At 37.0% G+C, this 22,346-nt stretch overlaps 1 protein-coding gene across 2 annotated transcripts; it reads right to left on the bottom strand.

Moving 5' to 3' along the window:
- Positions 1–3,471: 3,471 nt before the first annotated feature.
- Positions 3,472–13,705, bottom strand: LOC104593125 (D111/G-patch domain-containing protein). Of its 2 annotated transcripts, XM_010252831.3 has the most exons (10): positions 13,488–13,702; positions 12,469–12,574; positions 12,315–12,387; positions 11,756–11,813; positions 11,557–11,669; positions 11,364–11,456; positions 7,428–7,697; positions 6,766–6,983; positions 4,766–4,993; positions 3,472–3,857 (listed from the first exon to the last, which is right to left on the bottom strand). In XM_010252831.3, the coding sequence occupies exons 1-10, from the start codon at positions 13,580–13,582 to the stop codon at positions 3,747–3,749; spliced, it is 1,365 nt and encodes a 454-aa protein (XP_010251133.1). In that variant the 5' UTR covers positions 13,583–13,702; the 3' UTR covers positions 3,472–3,746. The 2 variants fall into 2 exon arrangements, with proteins under 2 accessions (XP_010251133.1, XP_010251134.1); XM_010252832.3 differs by lacking the exon at positions 6,766–6,983 and having other exon boundaries at positions 7,444–7,697; positions 13,488–13,705.
- Between the last annotated feature and the right edge of the window lie 8,641 nt (positions 13,706–22,346).

Genomic DNA, 22,346 nt, shown 5'->3' with positions numbered 1-22,346 from the left:
CCTTATTGGTTGAGAGAGAGAGAGAGAAAGAGAGAGAGAGAGAGAGAGGATAAATGTAACAAAAAGAACAACCAAGAGCTTGAACCCATTGGAACCAAGGGAAAATCTATGCCACTAGAAAATCATCATACCAAAAGGGTTTTGACCAATCAACCCCCCCCCCCATGAAAGAGTAAATTTCTTAAACTACCCTTATGTTTTAGTTAATTGACTAAATGTCCCCTTACTGTTTGAAAATTGACTAACACTACCCCTACTGTTTTTGGCAATTGACTAATCCTTCTTTGTCAGTAATGTGTGTCAATGGAAATATGAAAATGGCTATTTTACCCTCTACTTTTCTTTAAATTTTGAAAAAGTGTATCTCTCCCTCTCCCGCCCGTTCTTTCTTCGGAACCGCCAGAACTATAGATCTCTCCCTCTCCCTTTCATTCTCTTTTCCGGAACCGCCAGAAAATTAGAGTTTTCAAATCTCTCCATATGTTGATCATCTATGCTGGAGCCCATTCTGATTGAAAGTTTTGGTGTCGATACTTCTGAAAGATTCAATTTTGGTATCGTTGGCTTTGTCGCATGTGATAGTTGCAGTTGAACCATTGATCCTTTATCCAAACCAAAGAGCAAGTTAGGATGGGTTCTCTCCTTATGGCTTGATGAACTTAAATGGGACGCTCTGCGTCTATGCAATCATATGTAACCACGAGGGTATGCCGCTGAAGTTATCAAGGACAAGAGTTGCTTGGGAGGATTATTTCAATGCATTGGATACAGATTATGATCACAGAGCATTGGATATGGGCATCAATAGATCCTTATGTGAAGAATGAAGCCTTCAAGATGTGTTCAAGTGGAAGCATCTGTAAAGGGTGTTGGGGAAGCAGTTTGGGGTTCAAGAACGGGCTCCAGTGTAAAATCAAGACAAAAAATTGACCTCAGTTTTATTTCAGAGTTGGAAGTTCATAAAATGAGAACAAAAAAGACACATCCTAGGTAGATTTTCTCTGCAACCAACCAGCACAAACTAGTGCTATTTCAAAAATCAGTTCTGAAATCACTTATGTAGGGGTGTTCAAGCAAAGAGTGGACTTCAGAAATCAGTTCTGAAATCACTTATGTAGAGGGTGGTGTTCAAGCAAAGAGTGGACTTCTGTTTTGTTTCAGAGTTGGAAGTTCATAAAATCAAAACAAAAAAGACACATCCTAGGTAGATCTTCCCTACAACCAACCGATGCAAACTAGTATTGATCACTCACAAAATCGACGTTAACATGTGCTGGGTGAAACCAAATACCACTAGGTGAGAGTAGTGAGTAGAAAAAATAGGTTTGTGAGGGAGAATTTTCTGCAATGGTCCAACCGGACTGATTTTGTGCCGATAGCTTTTACTGGTAATTTTTGAGCCCTTGAAAGATAATTCGATGCTCGTACCACCATTACTGGTTGCACCCCAGACTTTAAATTTTTATCGGGTTTTATTTTGAAACAGGAACTTAGTTCCTAGGTTTTCGTCGGAACTGAGGATGTTGGAACTAAGATCTCTTCACTAGAACTGAGATCGACATCTCTGCTCCTGGGTTTTCGTTTGAAACAAATAAAAAAGTAATGAAAGAAGAAAGGTTTTAGGGATGGTATTTTAGGAACAAAAGTCAAAGGGATGTGAAAAGGGCATTTTAGGAATTTTTAATAAATATATCAATAAGTGATGTCACATGTAACGGAAAGTTAACCAATGCTAACAGTAAGTGTAGAGTTAGTCAATTGTCAAAAATAGTAGGGTAGTGTTAGTCAATTTTCAAACAGTAAAAGTACACTTAGTCAATTAGCTAAATCATAAGGGTAGTTTAAGAAATTTACCCTTTTGATAAATACCACCTAATTGGTTATCACTTTTATGGCAATGGTTCATTGGTAGGATTGGCGACTGGGCAAGGCAGGGTCTATTTTTGCATACCCCATCTTCATCCCCACCCCTTACCCTAGTGGGGATGAAAATCACAGCCCCATCCCTGTCATTGTAATGGACACGGATTCCCAAATTTGTTCCACCTCCCCCGGCCATTCCTGCTTATGAACTTTTGATTTTGTCTTGAAACTTACAACCATTTTATCTTTAAAGTAAATCTTTTAGAGAATAAAATCTCTCTAGGATCACACCTAACAATTTAAGCTTTTTAGGTTAAATAGTTATTTGGATATCAAAGTTTGTTTAACAGTGATCCAATATTAGACACTCGCTGCCCCTATTATAATTATTTTAAATTTCAACACAAGGTATGGATGGGCCTGTGCAATTATAGTTGCTTTAAATTTCAGCACAAGGTATGGATGGGCCTGTGTTTGTCCAAAACTTCATGCCCAATAGACTAGATTTTCCCGATTCTTTGAGAACCCCCTCCCCTCAACTTTTTATATCTCCTATCAAGGTTCAAAATGGTAAGGCGTATCAGCCTGTATCGATACCGTTTTCTTTTCACATCTGGTTCAGAGGGGCCAGTATACCCCCTGAACCACTTGTCAACCCAAAACACCCCCTGTAGGGGCGTATCAAGAAGGCTCCAATATGATACATATCGGCCAATACGGAACGATATTTTGAACCTTGTCTCCTACCTTTTGCCAAACCAAAAACAGCTTTGAGTCTACACATTCCAGAAGTCATGACACTTCAAAATTTGAAAGAGAAACCCCATTTCCTTCTAAAATACAACTAGCAAGTAGCAACTTAGCTAGTCATGGGGGATCCCATGCCAGATCGTGTCCAGAGACCCAAGATTTTGGCCATCAAAATTAGAGTTTACCACACTTGATTAAAACGAAATAGAGTTGCAACAATTGCAACTGCGACTAACCGTTACAATTTCATTTGCATTAATACAAATGCATGAAAGTGCAATTGCAAATAATTGAAATTCTGGATCACCTTTATTTCAGTTTTATTTTACTTTGTGCACTCCAAATCCAATCAAAGAGAATAAGGTAAAAACTGGAACAAAAATAAACTAAAATTTGTACTTAGTACTTGCATCATTTGTATCATCATGTTTTTGCACCAGTGCAAATAAAATTGAACAGCAAATCAGCAACAAACCAAGACAAAAAGGAGAAAACTTAAACAGTGATATTTGTGCAAAAGTACGAACACATGGAGTGGAAGTTAGGTTGGCCCAGTTTGTAAAGATTCAAATACAAATATGTACAGTACAAAATACAAAATACAAGGTTTTGCAGTCTACATATTTATATTTGTTCTCCTTCCAAACTGAACCTTAGCCTGCATTTGGTTGCAGTACAATTTTATTTGCACTAGTACACATGCATGAAAATGCAAATTTTGATTTAATTTTGTTTTAGGTTTTATTTTATTCTGCTTCAGGTCTTATTTTACTTTATTTGTACTGATCAAACAAAACAAGTAAAATTTAAAACAAAAATAAATCAGAATTTTCACACAAATCATTTGCACTACCATAGTTTTGCATCAGTTCAAATAGACTTGCACTGCAAATACCAAACACAGCCTTATTGAATGTTCGGTTGTATAATAATCAGGAAAAAAACTGAAATTTGGATGATCCGTACTTGTTAATCAACCAAAAAGGAAACGACTAATAAAAATTGGTACAAGGTATTTCAACGGAGCGATGAGTTCATTAAAAACAAAATAGAAACTCGGTTTACAATTACGTACTTTCATCAGAGCAAGAGCTTGTACAAAGCCTTTGTATGGGAGCAATGTTTCGTGTGTTTCAGAGGAAGTTATGCCGGCTTTGATCCCACCCTAGTCCAGCATACCCTTTGTTACCAACTGCTTGTAATGGTTCTAGTAAACCTTTTGTACTGTTTCCCAGAGCTTCACCCTATATGCACATTAGAAACGACAAAAAATACAAAGGTAATAAGTTTCACATGTAGCTAAAAAATAAAGGAAGCACTATTTCATTATGCTTTATGCAGCATTTAACAATAAACTTCATGTTCGTCAACCAACTATTAGCTGACTCATCTATTTAAACCATAGTTAGCAGAATTTAAGCTATAAAGATTGAACTTTGACCCCTTAAGCGAGGAGCACAGTTATATATCTATCTCTGCTTTCCCACACCCTACCTTGTATTGGCATGACACTAAAAGTCCCCCCCCCCAACCTGACTGTGGAATCATTTACCAAAAAAAAAAAAAATTGACTGTTGAATCACAACCCAATAGAGAAAGGAGGGAGAGGGTGATACAGTAGTGCACATGTGGGTGTAGAAGTTGTTGATCCATTCTATTTAATCATTTAGTGCCTGTAGAGAACTTCCTATACAAAAATAAATAAATAAAATCTGGAATTTGATGATCCTAACAAACAATTAATATTTCTTGATGCCCAAAGATTACAAAATGGTCCTCTAGAAGATACTGAGCATGTTGCAGAAAATGTCAGTTATGACTGTAGTATGATATTCTATTAATCTCAACTACATACAAGTTTTACATGTTTAATGGGTCAATTCAATTATCCTATTCCTAAGAAAAAGTCATTGAATTAATAATAACAGCCATCCAGGTAGGTGTCATCTAAACTCTTAGTAAATGATGTCAGTAGATAGTAGATGTCATCTACAAGGCAGATTGCATAAAGTACACTTATTAGAACACAGTTCTACATGTCTACTTTATGAGTCTTTCATTTCTCTCCTACCAATCATATACATGTCTTACTTCAGCTATGCAGTAAACTTGGAAAGAATTTAAAAAAAAAAAAAAAGAGTATATAGTTTACCTCTTTCCAACCCATGCTTTCTAAAATTCGCCTGGCATAACTACCAGCTCCAAATGACATGTTCAAGGCTTCAGCAGCAGAAGCAGCAATTTCTGTATCAACAGAACAAGAGGGTGATTCTGTATCCGTATCACCTAACCCTGAAGTCTTTTGGCCTGGGCCCACTCCAAAACCACCATATAAGGCTCTTCTCTCAGCAGCTCTATCCCTGTAAGCCTTGCCCTTATTCTATGAAAAAGAGAAATTCCAACAGGAGAAGGCAATGATGTCAGACTCGAACCATTCTCAAAAACGGAAAGGCCACTGAATCACAGTCTATGGGCCAAATGGTCTAGCCACTAGGTTGACCCAGTGACCCATGACATCAGCTATATGATTATATAATATGTTATTTTAACATGTGTATTAGCTATGTTCCAGTGGTCATTCTTCTTGTTTTCATACAAGTGGCACAGGTTCAAGTCTCACAAATCATGCTTTTGCCAAAACAGATGTACATATCCAGTCAATATAGATATTAGATAAACAAAAACAAACATAAATGGTGTCATTATTGCATGTAAATAGGAGATCACAGGTTCAAGTCTCTCTACCATTTTATTACTTATAACAAAGCAATGACTCAGGCTGATCATTAAAAACCAGTTGGGATGTTAGAATCCAGATGTTTTTCAACAGATTGTCTAGGTTCAGTAGCAGATCAGACTGTTTTATGAAAGAAAAGGAAAAAGAAAAAGAAAACCAGTATTCTTAAACTGGAAAGTTCACCGGTTCCCAAGTCTAGTGGTCCAACCAGTGTTTTAAAAGCAAAAGGCGCAAGGGCCATTTTGCACCTGAGGCGCACACCTTTTTGAGGCAAGGTGCACAATTAAAAAAAAGCTAAAAAATCAAAAAAAATTATAAAACATAATATTAATAAAAATATAAACTTAAGTTTTAAAATAAATGTTTCAAAAAACCTATTATGTAAAATTAAAATACATAAACATAATATGTAAAGCATATTCAAATGAGAATTTAAAAATGAAATCAATCATATAAAACATTTTCAAGCATATATAACCCACAATCTCTTTTTTTTTCAATTGCATCAAGTAGCTAATGTGACATATTACATTCCTAATTCTACAAGCCACCTTTGCTCCTAGGACCTGGGCGAGGCGCCTATCCTAAAATGTGCCTCGCCTGTGCGCCTAGGCGCGCCTTTTAAATCACTGGGTCCAACCTTCTGGTCTGGTCCAAAACTCCAAATCTCACAATGTTGGGAAAAGGAATGCTCAACAAGTGATCTGGGATGCCAAATGAAAAGATATCATCTCCAATTTGCCTCATGACAAAGTTGATACCATGTGATGGCTAGATATGAATCATTTGACATTCCGAGCATTATGGGAATTCATGCCAGGAATAAGCATAATGTAAGGCAATATTTTGGCGTTGCATATATCATGTGAGTGATTCACTAGTCGGAAACTCAAAATTACATCTTTGGATGCATAAATGGAATTACATTAATCTTAGAGAAAATGCAGACTAATACTAATTAAAGTCCTTTGGTCTCTTGCTTCTGGAAGGCAGCTTTAATTTAACTGGATAGTTGGATCATGAGATGTTGTCCCCATCAGGTTTAACTCCTCCAAAGTTTCACATGGTTTGTGCGTTTTTACATATTATCTAAACCATTTGCATATGTATGTATGTAATTGCAAATTGCAAAATAGAGAAGAGACTATAATCTAATTTCAGTGCAAATTGCAAAATAGAGAAGAGAAAGTATAGGTAATTAGAGGTTACCCAACAAATAGGAAATAAGAAAAATAAATCATAATAACAAAATCCAGTTCAAAATATAGCACCCCCCCGGTGAAATTTCAATTTGATTCCAAATTTCAAAAAAAAAAAAAACGTTTTGAGCCAGGTTGAAATGCAGCTTGAAACCAAATTTTAAATCCTTAAGCAGAACTGAATCCACATCCTTAACACCTAAACCTATAGATTACCTTCAATACTGAGATTTGATTTGGCAGTGAAGATGAATCTTCAAAAGCAACTTGATCTGTGATCCCAGATTCAGAGCCTCCATTGAGATTAGACAAGAGACTTTGCTTGTCAACTAATAGATCAGGAAAGCCCCAATCTTTTGTTGGGTTGGCAGAATCATAAGTTGATAAAGAAGCCAAGTATTTTGCATTGGGACTTCTCAACTTATAAACTTCCCCTGGGGAAAAGAAATTGCATGCATCTATGTAAATATTATATTTTTAAATCAGCAAAAAAGATACAAGAAAAAGGAGCAAATTGAAAGTCTTAAAGATTATACATGATGTAAAGACTCTATAATGACTGTGAACAGAAGAAAAATCAGAAGATGTTGGGTGATCATTGGCCAGACAGGGCTTAGCACCTGGTATAAAGGGTTTAACCTAGTCCAGCCCAGTCAGGCCCCAACCCCAGGCCTGAAATATAGGCCCAGTCCAGGCCGAGCTTTTGGCCTACAAGCTTATATACATGCGCATAGTATATACGATGTATGTTGTGAAACCACCATTTATGGTGACACCTATATGGTTTTGTATGTCAAAACAACATGAACAGATAGTAGTGACTAGCAGTTACTTCACTGGAAGTAAATGTAGTTGTCATCAGATGAGTAAAGGCAGACCTGATGCAACCCGTACCAGATCAAGATGTACTTCACATATGGCAGCAGTTTTCAGAAGACCGCCACCAGAAGGCAAAGATGGATGAAGCTTAGTGGACTGTTTTACCAGTCTCCCAACCAGCCTGACTATCTGATGCTTCTTCTTGAATGAGTCTTTAACCATTGCCCAGTCCCATAAATCTACCACAGGGAAATCTGGTAAGTCATCTTCCCCAGATTGTACAACTTGACCATACTGAGCTCGCCATCTTTCCTCATCCTGTGAAGCACCTGTACCAAAATTCCTTCTAAGCAACCAAATGTATTTGTAGGTGTTGGAAAAAAGTCTAGAGGTATTGTACATGCAGCTTTTGGAAGCATCAAATCCAGATAATTAAATCGGTGGCTACACACCTTTCAGGTAATAGGCCATTCAAGAGAAATAACAAACAGAAACTTGGATATGTGTGTGTTTGTCTGAAAGTATAACCTCTCCATTGTGAAGGGAAGCAAGATAAGCATGGCAAAATAAAAATATTACTTATCATAACCTATGGGATTATTTTGATCATATTGTAAATTTTTTTCCTATAAACTTCTTTGTCGCCATGGTTTTTGAGGTGCCGAGGCAAAGTTTGATGACCAGGGAGAGCCTATACATGCCTAGGGGATGAGTTTTGCAAGTAAAAAACATCTAAATCCAAAGTTGATTTATCATTTTGCATAGTAAGTTCATAACAACAATTATCTACACTAACAATTAGCAATTCATCAAACAACTATAATTTTCATACCAAAACATGGAAAATTATCAAATCACAAAAAGGTAGACATTTAAATATATTAGTTCCAATAATAATAACTCGATAAAGCAACTACATCAAAAAAACTAAAGAATATTACAATCACTTCCACACCAAAAAAAACCCCTAAAATAAGTTTCTATATAATTTTTCTTCAATTAAAACATTCACATAATCTGTTTACATGATTTAATTTAGATTTTAGAATATAAAAATCCCAAAAAAAAAAATCAAACATAAAAGAGAAATAGATGCAGAAAATATGAGTTCATAGGTTGTTAATAGTTATTTAACGTTGCATCATGTTTATTTTAATAAAATGAATCAACCAATTAAAGTATCTTGAGATGATGCAAAGTGCCAACCTAGCATCTTTAGACACTTAATTGTCTATCTTGGCACCTAAGTGTGAACCTATTGGGTTGACCAATTAGGCAACCCCCCAAAACCACACAGTCACCCAAGTAACACCTAGGGAGAGACCATGAAACCAAGTTTGTTGTAAACATCTCCTCTACATGTTCATCTTTTGCATCCTTATTCTCCCTCCAATCTGATAGTCTTACTTGTGTATGACAATGTTACTTCCACAGAATATAGTAATGCCATTTCTTTTCTGACAAGATTCCTCCCCTTTACTACATTTCTGCTAGGCAATCTTGGTCATTCAGATGTAAGAGTGGCCTTTATGGATCTAATGAGAGAGGTGATTATGATATTCCAAGGACCTATAGGGGAGGGAGCAGAGATTGTGGAACTATTGCGGAGTGAATATCTTGTTCATTTTATATTTAAAAAAAAACAAAAAAAAAGAATACCTTGTCCATTAGAGAGACAAATTATTCCAAAAAGAATAGCCCATTTAGATGGATCCTTAATCAGCCAACTCCTTAGCAGATGTTTTAATGCCAATATGGAAGCAAGAAAATAATCCATGGTGAAATAAATCAATTTTTAATTTCCTACACCAATTTCATAATTTTTGGATGCTAGGGGTATTGGTAATTTTGAGTTTATTTTCTAATTGTAGATGTCTTAAGATTTAAGAACAGGGTTTTAATTCTTCTAGAAATTTACTTTTGCTTATCAGTATAGAAATTTACTAGTATTAGCTAAATAAAGTTACTATTTATGGTAATTTTCGGACTTACTATTTATGGTACTTCGTGTAATTACTGTAGTAGAATCACAATTTATTATCCTTACTAATACCTGGTTTCTTTACATTAAGTAGTTTTAGTACAATTAGGAAAGTATTATTGGAGTTGTTTTATGAGTTAGAGTCCTTGTTCTCTTAAGGACTTTCCAATCTTGCTTCACCATTCCACTCCACCAAGGGTCTTGCCCTCTGTAAAATTGAGTCCCCAAATCTTTTGTTACTCCCCAAGTCCTTTGGCCTTCCCTGACTCTTAGAGAACTGCCATTTTTTTTTTTTGATAAATTAGAGAATTGCCAATTTCAACATATCTTTTTTATTTTTGGTAATTATTTCACCATATCAATCCTTGGACTCGATATAACAAGTGTATATCTTTCTAATGCTAGGCATTTCCATTTCTTTCCCATATTTTCATGCAGGAATCAGGATATCTTATATTCCTAATTCTTATCTTTCTATTCATGCCATTTTTTATTGTTTTCAGTAATTGCCATTTCAACACAAAATTGTTGGGAAAAGAGTATCTGCACAAAGAATCAATCCTTTAAATTTCAATGGTTACATGAGGTAGGGCTTTGGTATAATTCCCAAGTCAACAAAATAAATTGCTCTTTTTTGGATTTTTTGGACTAAATCTAGTTTATAGGGAAAAAGAAACCTAGATGGATCTGGAGCCTTCAGAACTTCTCTGTGACTGTCACATGTTATCCTTTTTTATAGTCAATTTTCTGATTTTGTGTATGGTCATTGCTTTAAGAGGGGCCTGCCTAATGGATCATCAACTTTGAAACACGGAACACTGGCAAGTTATGGAGGACCCAGACCCATATAAGGGTCTTGTGTTCGCAGATGCAAGAAGCACCCTTTTTTATCTTGATTAAGAGTTAAACATATGAAAACAAGATAATAGCATCCCTCTAACCCCTCCCCCCAAGCCCCACATAGAAAAAAAAAGGCTTATTAAATTCTTTTACAATATTTTTTTTTATTCATCATGATTATGCATCCAGTATTTTGGAAATCTCCATCTGACAAGCATGATACCATGGGTTTGAGTTTTAGAGCAGCCATTTTGTGCAAAAGAAGAAATGCCAAATGTTATGTACCCCTCCCAAGACCCCTGATGTCCTGGACCATCATTGGATAATGGCCCTAAAAGTTTAGGCATCCAGTATATCTCATACTATAAATAAAGTGCAAGACTGCAGGCCTCTAATATGTGTGTCAATGACTCAATGGTTAATCCTCAAAGTGATTGCCTTTTGAAAAGTTGATGGAAAAGAACGATTATGAGTTTGGACTCCTCCAAAAGCCAGCCGACTAAAATTAAATTTTGATGGTTGCAACCTGGGTAACCCTGGTGTTTAAGGTATTGATGGGGCGTTTAGGAATGACAAAGGTGATATATTGCATAGTTTAGCAGGGAGTGGCAACTCCCTAAGGGCAGAACTGATGACAGTAATTCAGGGATTAAAGCTTGCACAAGTGAAAAATTGGATGACATAATCATTGAAGGAGACTGTCAAGTTGTAATTTCCTGGTTGTGCACAGGAAAAGAAGTACATAGACTTTCAGATTTCTGTTAGGGAAGCTCAACCCTTGGGAGGAAATCTGAATTGCTTATTCAGATGTCTGAGACCTGGGATAACATTGTGAAAGTAGGTTACTGGCATCTAAAGAATGGCTGGTCAGCTTGTTGCTGTTTGTATTGTATATACTTCCCATCTGCTATTCATATTTGGATAGCATGATTCCATTGCATTGAATGAAATTCATTCTGTTGAAAGACTATGAATGTTCAGATTCCACATTTACACTATGTAGCATAAAGAGGACAGCTTATAAATCAATAAATACATATGAACAATAGTTTCTTTTGATAATTTGAGAAATATATGTAATAAATTTGACATTGTATGAAGAACAACATAAAGATATAAAACAATTCAAAGAAATGTCTGTATCAACTGCTTAGTAGATTGGTAGTAAACTAACTTTCATCAGTGGCTTGAAAACTAGACTCAGTTGCATTTTGAAGGTCTTCACAGATCCATTCACCTTCTTCTATTTCATAACTATCATCATTTCCTGAAGCAGAAAAGGATAAGAGTCACTAAGGCCTCATCCTTGTCCATGGATGGAAATATTTTTAGCAGATGGACAAGAAAAATCATGAAGAATAACATACTTAATTTTGAGTTAGACTCATCATACACTTCCAAGGGCATCACCATATCAGCAGCATTGATTGCTGACTTGGAATAACCAGTCAAATAGAGCTCAATAAGTGTGTCCTCTAACCTGAAAATAATCATTTATTATTTCAGTGAAAATAAACTCTGAGCAATCTGATGACATAAAGATGCAGAAAGCTAATGACTGCATACCATTCTGAGGTTGGTGGTGGATTTTCAGCCTCATCATTGTTATTGCACTCTGTGTGGCCTATTTACAGGTAAAATGGAAAGTGAACCAGTGATAAATCACCATTCTAATTTCTAATGTTACTGATAGTTATAATTTATATATGTTGGTCTACCATTACCAATGGTACAAAGTGAATGAGCCATCAGAAGGAACCACCTTGGGCATTTTCTACACCTACCATCCAACCCAAATGGTCAAAATAATCCAACTGACTACATTTTTAAGACTTCAAAGTTTTATTTTCCTTATGAAGGAACAACAAGATGTAAACACAGCCCACTGATACCATTTTATGAGGATGGCATCAGCAAATCAGCATATATCTAAGCTAAGACTAAACATGCTTTATACCATGAAACCCCAAAGACTTCCTTCCCAGAAAAGGGGAAAAAAAAGAAATGGTACATCCTAACTAGCCTGCTATCACATAATCCAAAAGTGCTGGTGGGCCATCTTTATGTTCTGTCCATTGGTTGTCAACTTAGATGATATGTGTGTGTGTGTGTGTCATATGCTTACATGGCTCATCTTGCAACTGTATGTTAGAAAGAGAAACATCCTCTCCACTTTGGCAATCTCTGGATTCCTCAGCCTGAAATCCACACATGTTACAAAACCAAATCATGCAAATACAATTAGTAAAGATCTCCAATTTACATATTACAATTCCTACCTTGTTAGATTCCAACAGCACGTAATTTCCATTCTCAAATTTGTAATAGAGGTTATCTCTACTGCTGTAGTACCATCCCGCATTTGGGTCATGATAAAATCCACTACTGCAGCAGATAAAGCCAAGAAATTTAACAAAATCAAAACTAAAAAGAAAATGGGCAAGAAAGAAATTTTCCTATTGCTTTTTTCTTTCTGTAAATTTTAGCTCTAGTGAACTATTTTCAACATGCCCATGTGGTTTTACCAAAAATACATGCTTGAGTCAAAGAAGAAACAGCATTGTAGGTCGCCCCTTAAATCTACATGGAAATAAGATGTCAAGAAAGACAACTAGTAACTTGTCAGTTAATTTTGATGTTAGCATGAATCCACAATACTCTACCTCTCTCTTATCTAAATTTCAAGCTACCTCGCTTAAATATTCATTAAACATTTCCTACGACTACATATGCAATGGCCTCCTTATCCACCACTTGAATAGTGCAAAAGGCCGTTAACTGCTCCAAAAGAGATCTATAAATCATGAGGATCTATAAATTAGCAATATGTTATAGTGCAAAAGGCCTTTAGCTGAAACGAATCATTTCTCCTATATCTTATATACATGAAACCATCCTCGTTTTAGCCATCCAATTTTGGTGATATTTCGTGTAGGTGAGCATGCATTGTTCTTGATCTATTTTCACCCTTATTGCAACATTGCTGTCTCTGCAACAATGATGATCAAATTAAACAATATGTCACGAAATCCACCCCGGGAACCAATTTCAGTTTTCAGACAAACTAGGGAACTAGGGGAAGGAATTGTTATGAAATATTGATCTCAATCGTTATACTCTAATATTAGAATAATAATATTTGTAATAACATGACTTTCTAATCCCCATAATGGATTTCGCTTACACATGATATAACATATTGCTGAATTCTAGGTTGGTTTGCATTCAATTTTCGAGTTATCAAAACCCTAATCATGAAACGTGGAGAAATAAGCCCAAAATTTTCAGACCGGCTAACCTCGCATGGAAGTAGAGTTGAGATTCGTCATCCCATACAAAGGAGCACTCCTCGCCCTGCTCCTGTTGATCTTCGCACTCCCTGGTTCCCGCCATTTCTTTCCATTTTACAGTCGTTAAGGTCGACCCATTAGGTGAATAGCAGCGGCTTAGCGGTGTCAAGTTCAAGTGCGAACACCATAACAGGATTCAGTCAGAGCAAAGTCCATTCGAACAGCCATCATAGATATTCCCGATGCAAGGCTATAAAGGCTGTTCGAACGGATTTTGCTCTGACTGAAGCCGATCTCACGCTGAATTTCGGTCCCGCTGTATGGCTATAGACATGGATCTGATCACGTATGTGCAATACTTGCAAGCATCACGCCATCACCTATGTTACTGTGGCAAGTATGTTGGATGATCATGCGGATGCAGAGGCTGAGTAAGCACACGATTGACACCTGTCCCTCGGAAAAAAGGAGAGCTGCTTAAACACGCTAGAGGGACAGCCGCGTGGAACACTGATTCTACGACTACAAGCTACAAAAGTATTATATTTGGGCTGATAGATTTCTAAGTTTTGAACTTACATAGGCTTGTTTGAGCCTGACGTGAGGGCAAATCTCTTAAATTAACTCTAAGTTTTAGAAATTTTACTTACTCTATACTTAAATCAATGATTAAAATATCAATACCCTATGCCTTCAACCAAGTGGATAATTGCTTCCTATCAGTATCAGTGGCTAATACGTTATGTTTTTTTTTTCTATTTTATCGGTATTAGAAGGGTCCTATTGATTATTTTAAAAGTTTAGTGGTTAAAAAAAATCTTTGTTGGTATTCGAACATATTTGGGTATATATCAATATCAATACAATAATGTCTCAAATCGAGTGTATCATATGGATATTTTGATCTTTCTTAAAATATCCCAGATTTTCTAACAATTGACAATTATTTATAACTGTTATTAGAAATGTGATATGCTATTTTATTCTTCATTCTTTAAATTTTTAAAATAGACACATTTGCCACTATTATGCTCTTTTTTTTCAAAAATAGACTATTTTCCTCTTCCTTATCTCTCTCTCCTATTCTTCCTCTTCTTCTTCTTTTTCTTCCGTCTTTACTCTTTCTCCTCCGCTGTCCCCCATCTCATCCAACCCAACACCAAAATATATGGGATGAGGGAAGTGTAGAGGGCAAATGATGGAACTCAATTTTATTTCTCATTCACTTGACATCATTAAAATTTTAATTAACAAGAAAAAAAGGTGGTTGTGTACCAATGATTTGTAATTCTTTTGATTTCCCAAAGCGTGATGGTGGCGATGCTGATGGGGTGGTGCTAGTCATGAGGGCCAAGCTTCAGTCTATTGTGGCATTAGTATTCTTGACCTGGCTGACTGAAGGCCTTTCTTTAGAAGATAACGTCTCACAAAAAATAGACAACTCGGGATTTAGCTCTCAAAAGAAAGATGACAATTCATCCGATTGCCTTCACTGATTGTAAAATCGAGAACAAGGTGGATGTTGAATTTTATTTTGAAAATTTGAAGAATTTGAAAGCAAAGTCGACCACAAAAAAGAATAATATATATTGGATTTAAACATAACATGGAGTCGCATGTGAATGGATTGCAATGAAACACTAAAGGAAGCTAAATGATTAAGCATGGGGATAATTTAAGTTAGTTTCTAAACAATAGGATTTATTAAATCAATTTCCTAAAACTTAAGAGTAATTTAAGAGATTTGTACTAATGTTTAAATATGGACTGGATTAGGTGAGTGCAAACAAGCATGCGTGCACACACACGCACAATAGTGTGTTATGGGGTGCACTTCCATTCATTAAATAACATGCCATTTGCATGAGAGCCTGAATAACTTGTGCAAACTTACCAAACGTCCTCCATTAATGTTTTAGAAAGTGTGAATGTACTTCATGTAATAGCAATTGGTGGTATTTGTTAACAGTTCAATTTTATATTTGAATTATAGTTATTATTTACCTATATATGCATGCTATTTGGGCTTTCTAAGTGGGTTAAGCCCAGTAAAATGGCACAAATTGTATAAAAAACTTGATCAAACCATAATACAACGGTTTAATTTGATTTAGTTTGGCTTGAAATTTTCTTAAATGCAGTTTATTGATTTGGTCTGAAATCTTCTCCAAATGTATATTTGAGTTTTCTAATTTATAAAGCACATACTTGCTTTGGTTTTGTCCTGGGTTATAAAAATTAAATTTTACTTTATGATATCAACTTATACCTTTATCCTCCTCAAAGTGTATATTGATACAAAATAAAATGAAAATTTTCTAAATTAGTACCCTATACTTTAGAAATAGTCCCAATTGAGTACTCGAACTTCAAAACATGCCATTAAAGAACTTGAACTCCTGAAAACTATCAATTTAGTCCTAGTTGTCAGTAGTTCATCAGTTATAAGTATCACGTGATGACACGTAGATTTAAAACTTTTAAAAATGACAAAACTACACTTTAAAGGAAATATTGTTCATTATCTTTTACCTTGAAACTAAACAAAAAGAGAGGGACTTGTAGTTGCATTGGTGTTTGATTCTCTCCATCCATTGTTCTAGAGACGTGTAGCCGCATTAATGCTTGTCCTTTACATTGTTTTATTTCTACATGTGAAAGTCGCAAAAGCCTTCGGTAGTGGCTCCAATGGCAAAAACTGCAAAAAAAGGAACAAAGCAAGAAGCTAAATGTGTAAGATGGTTAGATAGGGCTGATTTGTTCATATCTCTTGACCATCATAGTAAATGCCCTCAGTTGGGAGAGAATGCAATGTCTTTGATTTCATGATGGCTTTGGATGGTTTGAAAGCCATGGTGAGATGGGTTTCCACTTATAACAGTAATTGAGAAATTGCACTCACTTCAATCACCAAGTGCAAGCGCTTGTATTAATTTAAAGTTGGACTGTTTGAATACAAATAGGATTGAATCACACAAGGATCAAGATAAACATTGTACAAGATATACATTAATTGGATAAGATAGGCTGCTTAGAGTCTGTTTCATCCTGGGTTACGTCAGTGATGAGAGGAGTTTTGTTTATGCAAGGTTTCTTCACCGACATGCCATGTGTTACTCTAACAGCCCCCTCAAGCGATGTAGATTGGAGATCACGTTGAGCTTGGACTGAATGGTGCTGAATTAGCGGGAGTGGAGAGCTTTGGTGAACACATCAGCCAATTGATTCGCAATGGGAACGTAAAGAACATCTAAGTGTCAAGCAATTACCATGTCACGGACAAAATGGTACTTCACTTCAACATGTTTGGTTCGTTCTTTGAAGACAAGGTTGTGTGTTAAGTATGCTACACCAAGATTGCCGCACCAAATAACAGGTCTAGATGGGGGTGGATATGCAATTCATCAAGTAGCTATTGTATCCAGATGAGTTATGTGGTAGCATTTGCAAGAGCACATAACTCTGCCTCTGTGCTGGATCGTGCAACTGCCGGTTATTTTCGAGCACTCCATAAAATCAAATTGGAATCTAGAGAGATGTCATATCCATCCCTAGAGTGTCAGTCATCCACACAGCCGACCCAATCCACATCAGAGAACCCAGTAATAGTGAAGCCGTTGGATGAACGGATGTACAACAATCCAAAGGTGAAGGTACTCCTTAGATATCGAAGAATTCATTTTAGGGCCATCCAATGCTCCGAGGTGAGAGAATGAAGATACTGACAGATTTTATTAACTGTGTATGCAACATCAGGCTGGGTCAGTGTTATGTATTGTAAAGACCCAACAATACTCATGTAACTTGTGGGTCATCAAGAGGAGTGCCATCAGAATGAAAAAGTTTTTCACTTAGCGCAAGGGGGTGGAGATGGCCTTGACTCCATCCATACCAGCCCGCCTAAGGATGTCCAATATGTATCACTCCTGAGAGATGAACAAAGAGTTGGCATCCCGTTGAACCTCAATGCCCAAGAAGAAAGATAAAGGGCCCAAATCTTTTAAGGCAAACACGACTTGAATATTAGAGATAAGATTGGTGATGGCTGAGGCACAGTTGCCTGTTACTATTATGTCATCGATATAGATGAGTACGAAAACCAGATATGAATCTCTAGAGAGGATGAATAGAGAGTTGTCTGCATGTGACCCAACAAAGCCCAAAGAGAGTAGATGAGAACACAACTTGAAGAACCAAGCCCATGGGGCCTACTTGAGTCCATAAAGAGACTTGTGTAGTTTGCAGACATGGTGAGGGAAGCGAGTCAACGAAGCCCAGAGGTTGGGCCATATAGATTTTTTCTTGCAACGTTCCATGTAGAAATGCATTCTGAACATCAAGCTGGCGAATGGGCCAACCAAACTAAATTACAATGGATAAAACTGTTTGTATTGTTGTAGCTTTGATCATCGAGCTAAATGTGTCAGTGTAGTCAATCCCACATTGTGTGAAGCCCTTGGCAACTATACTGGCTTTGTACCTTCTAGAGAACCATCAACTTTCCTCTTGATCTTGTATATCCATTTAGGACCCACAATATTGGCATGGAACTAACCACGACTAATTACGCAAGAGAGCATTAAACTCGATGCACTTGACATTTCTCCATTCTGGATCTTTGTTGGCAGTAGAGAAGCATGTGGGCTCCATTGGTAGAGAATCATGAGAAGCTAAGAGAGAGGCAGGCAACGGATGCTTTGTGGCAATCATAACTATAGGAGGACAGGTACCATCTCGCTGTCTAGTAACCATAGGGTGAATGGATACAATAGCTGGAGTGCCATTAGATGAAGGAGCAACAATTGGGGCAGCACGAACCATGATTTCAATCAAGTCACGCATGTGAGGTGGCGAAGAGGGAGCAACAATATGGTCATCAACTAAAGGAGAAGGTGTTGTACTTTCATTCATTGTAACAGGCTCAGGTCCAGAACTGAGTGGTGGTGGTGGTGGCAGTGAAGAGAGTGAAGGAACTGGATTGGACGTGGTAGTCCATGATGGAACCATGAGAGTAACTCCTGAAGAAGGTCAAAGTAGGGGAACCTATGAAGAAAGTGTAGCAAACAGATACAAATCCTCATTAAAAGTCACATGTCGTGAGATGAATACACGACCAGTGGAAGGTAAGTAGCACTTGTAGCTCTTATACGAGGGACTGTACCCCAAAAACACACATTGTTGAGACTGATATTCTAATTTATAGTTATTATAGGGTCGTAAAAAATGATATCAAGTGCATCCAGAGGTATGAAGGAAAACATAATCCGGTATTTTGTTAAATAACACCTCAAATGGAGATTTATTTTGAAGTCCAACGGTAAGGAGTCTATTAATGAGGTAAGTGGCAGTGTGTACCGCATCGTCCCAAAAACAAAGGGGAAGAGCGGTTGTAGCAAACATAGAGATGGCAGATTTTACCAAAGGCCGATGTTTACGTTCAGCCTTACCATTTTGTTAATGGGTATGCGGACAAGCAAAGCGGTGTGAAATTCCCAAGTCGGATAAATAATTAAAGAACTTACGATATTCCTTGCCCTAATCACTTTGAAATGCTTTGATGGTACTATGGTAGTGGGAAATTGATTTTCAACAATTTTTTTAAACTTGAGAAACACATGTAACACATCAAATTTGGAGGCAAGTGGAAATAACCAGGTGAATTTGTTAAAATCATCAATAAATATAATGTAATAACAAAAACCACAATTGGATACCACTAGGGCAGGCCCCATACATCAGAAAAAGTAAGATCTAAACGAGCAGTAGAACGATGGACCAAAGTAGAGAAAGGTAACTGATGGCTGTTGCCTAACTAACATGAAGAACAAATGGACCCAAACTATTCTCGGAGAACAGGTAAACCATGAGTGGAAAGAATATGAAGTACAGTTCTAAATGCAGGATGACCAAAATGAGCATGCCACTAAGGAATTGTGGCATGTTCACCAGCATTGGACTGAATAGTGGGTGGGAATGCATGCGAACTGAACATATCGAGCAATTGATAGAGGACATTCGTATGGAACCTGTGAAGAAGGTCATTCCTCGACGTATGATCCTTCAAAACAAAATAATCAGGGTGAAATTCAAAAACGATGTTATTGTCACGAGTAAACTGATAAACTGATAAAAGGTTCTTTGTGATAGACAAAACATGCAAAATATTATTTAATTGAAAGGTAGAAGGGGGGTAGGAAATGAAAGAGGAACCAATGTGTTGAATACTTAAACCTGAGCCATTACCCACTTGGACTTGGCCTTGGCCATTGTATTTAGATTGAGTTTGAAGATTTTGGAGGTCCAGGGTCATGTGATTTGTGCCCCGGAATCAAGATACCCATTCACGTCAAAATAAGGTGGAGCAGGAGAAGCATGAAAGGCTTGAGCACTGGTGGGTTCAGATTCACCATTATAGGAGAGATCAAAGCGCCTTCGACAAGTGAGAATGGAATGTCCTGTTTTAGAACAAAGTTGACAAATTAAACTGGAGTTACGATTACCATTAAAACCACCACGACCACGACCTTGAGAACATTGACCATGATCGGGATTGCCATTGTTGCAAGAGGATGAGTTGTTCAAAGTAGCATGGGAGTCAATATGAGCAACATTAGCAAAGGGCATCTGAGAGTCAATAGAAGCATGACACTATCGAAGTAAGATTTCATAAATGAGTAGTAAACCATGAAGGTCATCAATAGAGAGAGTGTCAGATTCAATCTGTGTAGTGATGGATGTCACAAAGGACTCATAGTATGGGACCAAGGCCCGCTAAGATATAAAGCAACATATCTGTAGGAGAAACTGTATCATAAACACTAGCCAAGCTACCAGTAATGTTCTGGGCTTGTTGAACATACTCATTGATCGAAAGAGAGCCTTTCTTCATAGTATGAAGTTGAAGTCGTAATTGAAGAACCCATGCCTGAGAAGGAGAACCATAAGAACGTGCAAGGGCATTCCAAGTAGCAATTGATGTAAAAAAACCAACAACATGTGGTATCACCGCTTCAGTCAAGGAAGAGATAATCCAACTCAACATGAGTTGGTCATAGCGGTACCAATCATCATAGGTTGGATTGAAAGTGGAGTGGGTGGTATCACTTGGACCAGGGATCTCCTTAGGAGGGGCTTGAATAGATCCATTAATTAAACCCACAAGGTTGTAGGTGTTAAATAACAGGTAGAACTGTGCACGCCAAGTAGTATAGTGATCAGGGGTTAGCTTAATGGGAAGAAAGTGGTTGACATTAGGGATGGCATTGATGGTGGAGGGGAGGCCAAAGGAAGGGGAGGAAGATGTGGCTGATGAGGTAGTAGAGTTCACAGGAAAGAGGATGCCATTGAAAAAGAAAACTGAGATAGGCCTATTAGGCTATGATACCATGTAATAGTAATTGAGAAACTGCACTCACTTCAATCACTGAGTGCAAGCATTTGTATTAATTTATAGCTTAAGTGTTTGAATACAAATAGGATTGAACCACAAGAGGATCAAGATATACATTAGTTGGATAAGATAGGTTGCTTAGAGTCCGTTTCATTCTAGGTTACATCGGTGATGAGAGGAGTTTTGTTTATGCAAGGTTTCTTCGGTAATGTGTCATGTGTTACTTCAACACTATTGCTATTCACGTACTAGTCGTTCTCAAGCATGGACTTGAACATAAATAGAGAACCCATCTCATATTTGTTGTCTGTTCCTCCTCCAACATTGTTCCTGGTCCATGAAACATCATCTCCTTCCTCTCTCAATTCCTCCATCCAAATGACACCATTAACCCTCAATAGCATTTCTCTTATGCTTCTCTTCCTCAACTAGGTATATATATATATAAAAGAAGAAGAAAAATAGGTCCACGTTGTTTTGGAAAAAAAGAACAAAGTGCAGAGGGAAAAAGGAAAATGTATTTTACTGTCATACAGAAAGTGAAGAATAACAAAATGCAGAGGGAAAAGGAAAATATCTTTTTTTTAAAACATCATTTTGGGGAGAAAGAAATAGTAGATATAGCTTTGAAGTCTGAATATTACTCTTGAGACCTTTGTGTGGCTCATATATCGTTGTAGCTTGGTTATTTCATTGATTGTCATTTCATTTTTCTTTGCTTGGGGGTTCATCAAGACGAGCATCGATGATAGGATTGTGACTTACTTCGTCAGGTGGCTTGGAAAAAGTATATTGGGATTTGTCTTACGAAGCGATGCTTAGTGAAGCGTTTATTGCTCCAGCGATGTCAAGTAAAACTACAAGAGTTGGAGGAGTGCTCTTGCCAATTATTAAGTTGTCTCTTTTTACCTATAGTAAACTAGGGGACCCCAACACCTATATATTTGTTGTTAGACCCCAACATTTGTTTTTCGCCCTTGCCATTTCATTTCATGGAAAGCTTTCAAAAGAGACAGAGATAGAGGTGGACCAGGATGTCGAGAGATAATTTAAAGGTGATTGAAAGGTTTTGAGAGAAAAAAATATGGTGGGAGAATGAGAAATCATGGGTGCCACTAGTTTCTAGCTTTACCTTTAATGCCATGGTTTTTTGTCAATCAACAGGTAGCATGTGCTTTCTCTACATAATACCACAACTGTTCCTACTTTATTAATATCTCACAACCATAAATTGGGGGATTCCAATGCCTATGGATTCACTATTAGACCCCCAACATTTGTTTAAATTGATTTATGTGAGAGTGGTTGACAAAGAAAAATAGGGCATTTTTTTTGTCATTTTACATGCCACTTAATATTTGTTAATGATTTTTGACTAAATTGTTAGCTTTTAAGGAGTTCAGGTACTATAGTGGCACATTTTGAAGTTTGGGCATTAAACTGAGACTACCCCTAAAGTGCATGATGCTAATTTGGA

The sequence above is a fragment of the Nelumbo nucifera genome, chromosome 3, assembly GCF_055504915.1.
Source record: "Nelumbo nucifera cultivar China Antique chromosome 3, China Antique-T2T, whole genome shotgun sequence".
Lineage (NCBI taxonomy): Eukaryota > Viridiplantae > Streptophyta > Magnoliopsida > Proteales > Nelumbonaceae > Nelumbo > Nelumbo nucifera.
Note: the sequence above shows the minus strand (reverse complement) of the source record. Positions and strands in the feature narration are given on the sequence as shown.

Excerpts from the sequence above, each read along its gene's own strand:
- LOC104593125 (XM_010252831.3), bottom strand. The coding sequence starts at position 13,582 with ATGGCGGGAACCAGGGAGTGCGAAGATCAACAGGAGCAGGGCGAGGAG. Across the intron at positions 11,670-11,755 it reads CCACCACCAACCTCAGAATG|GTTAGAGGACACACTTATTG; the intron begins GTATGCAGTCAT and ends GATTATTTTCAG. Across the intron at positions 3,858-4,765 it reads AAAGCATGGGTTGGAAAGAG|GGTGAAGCTCTGGGAAACAG; the intron begins GTAAACTATATA and ends ATGTGCATATAG.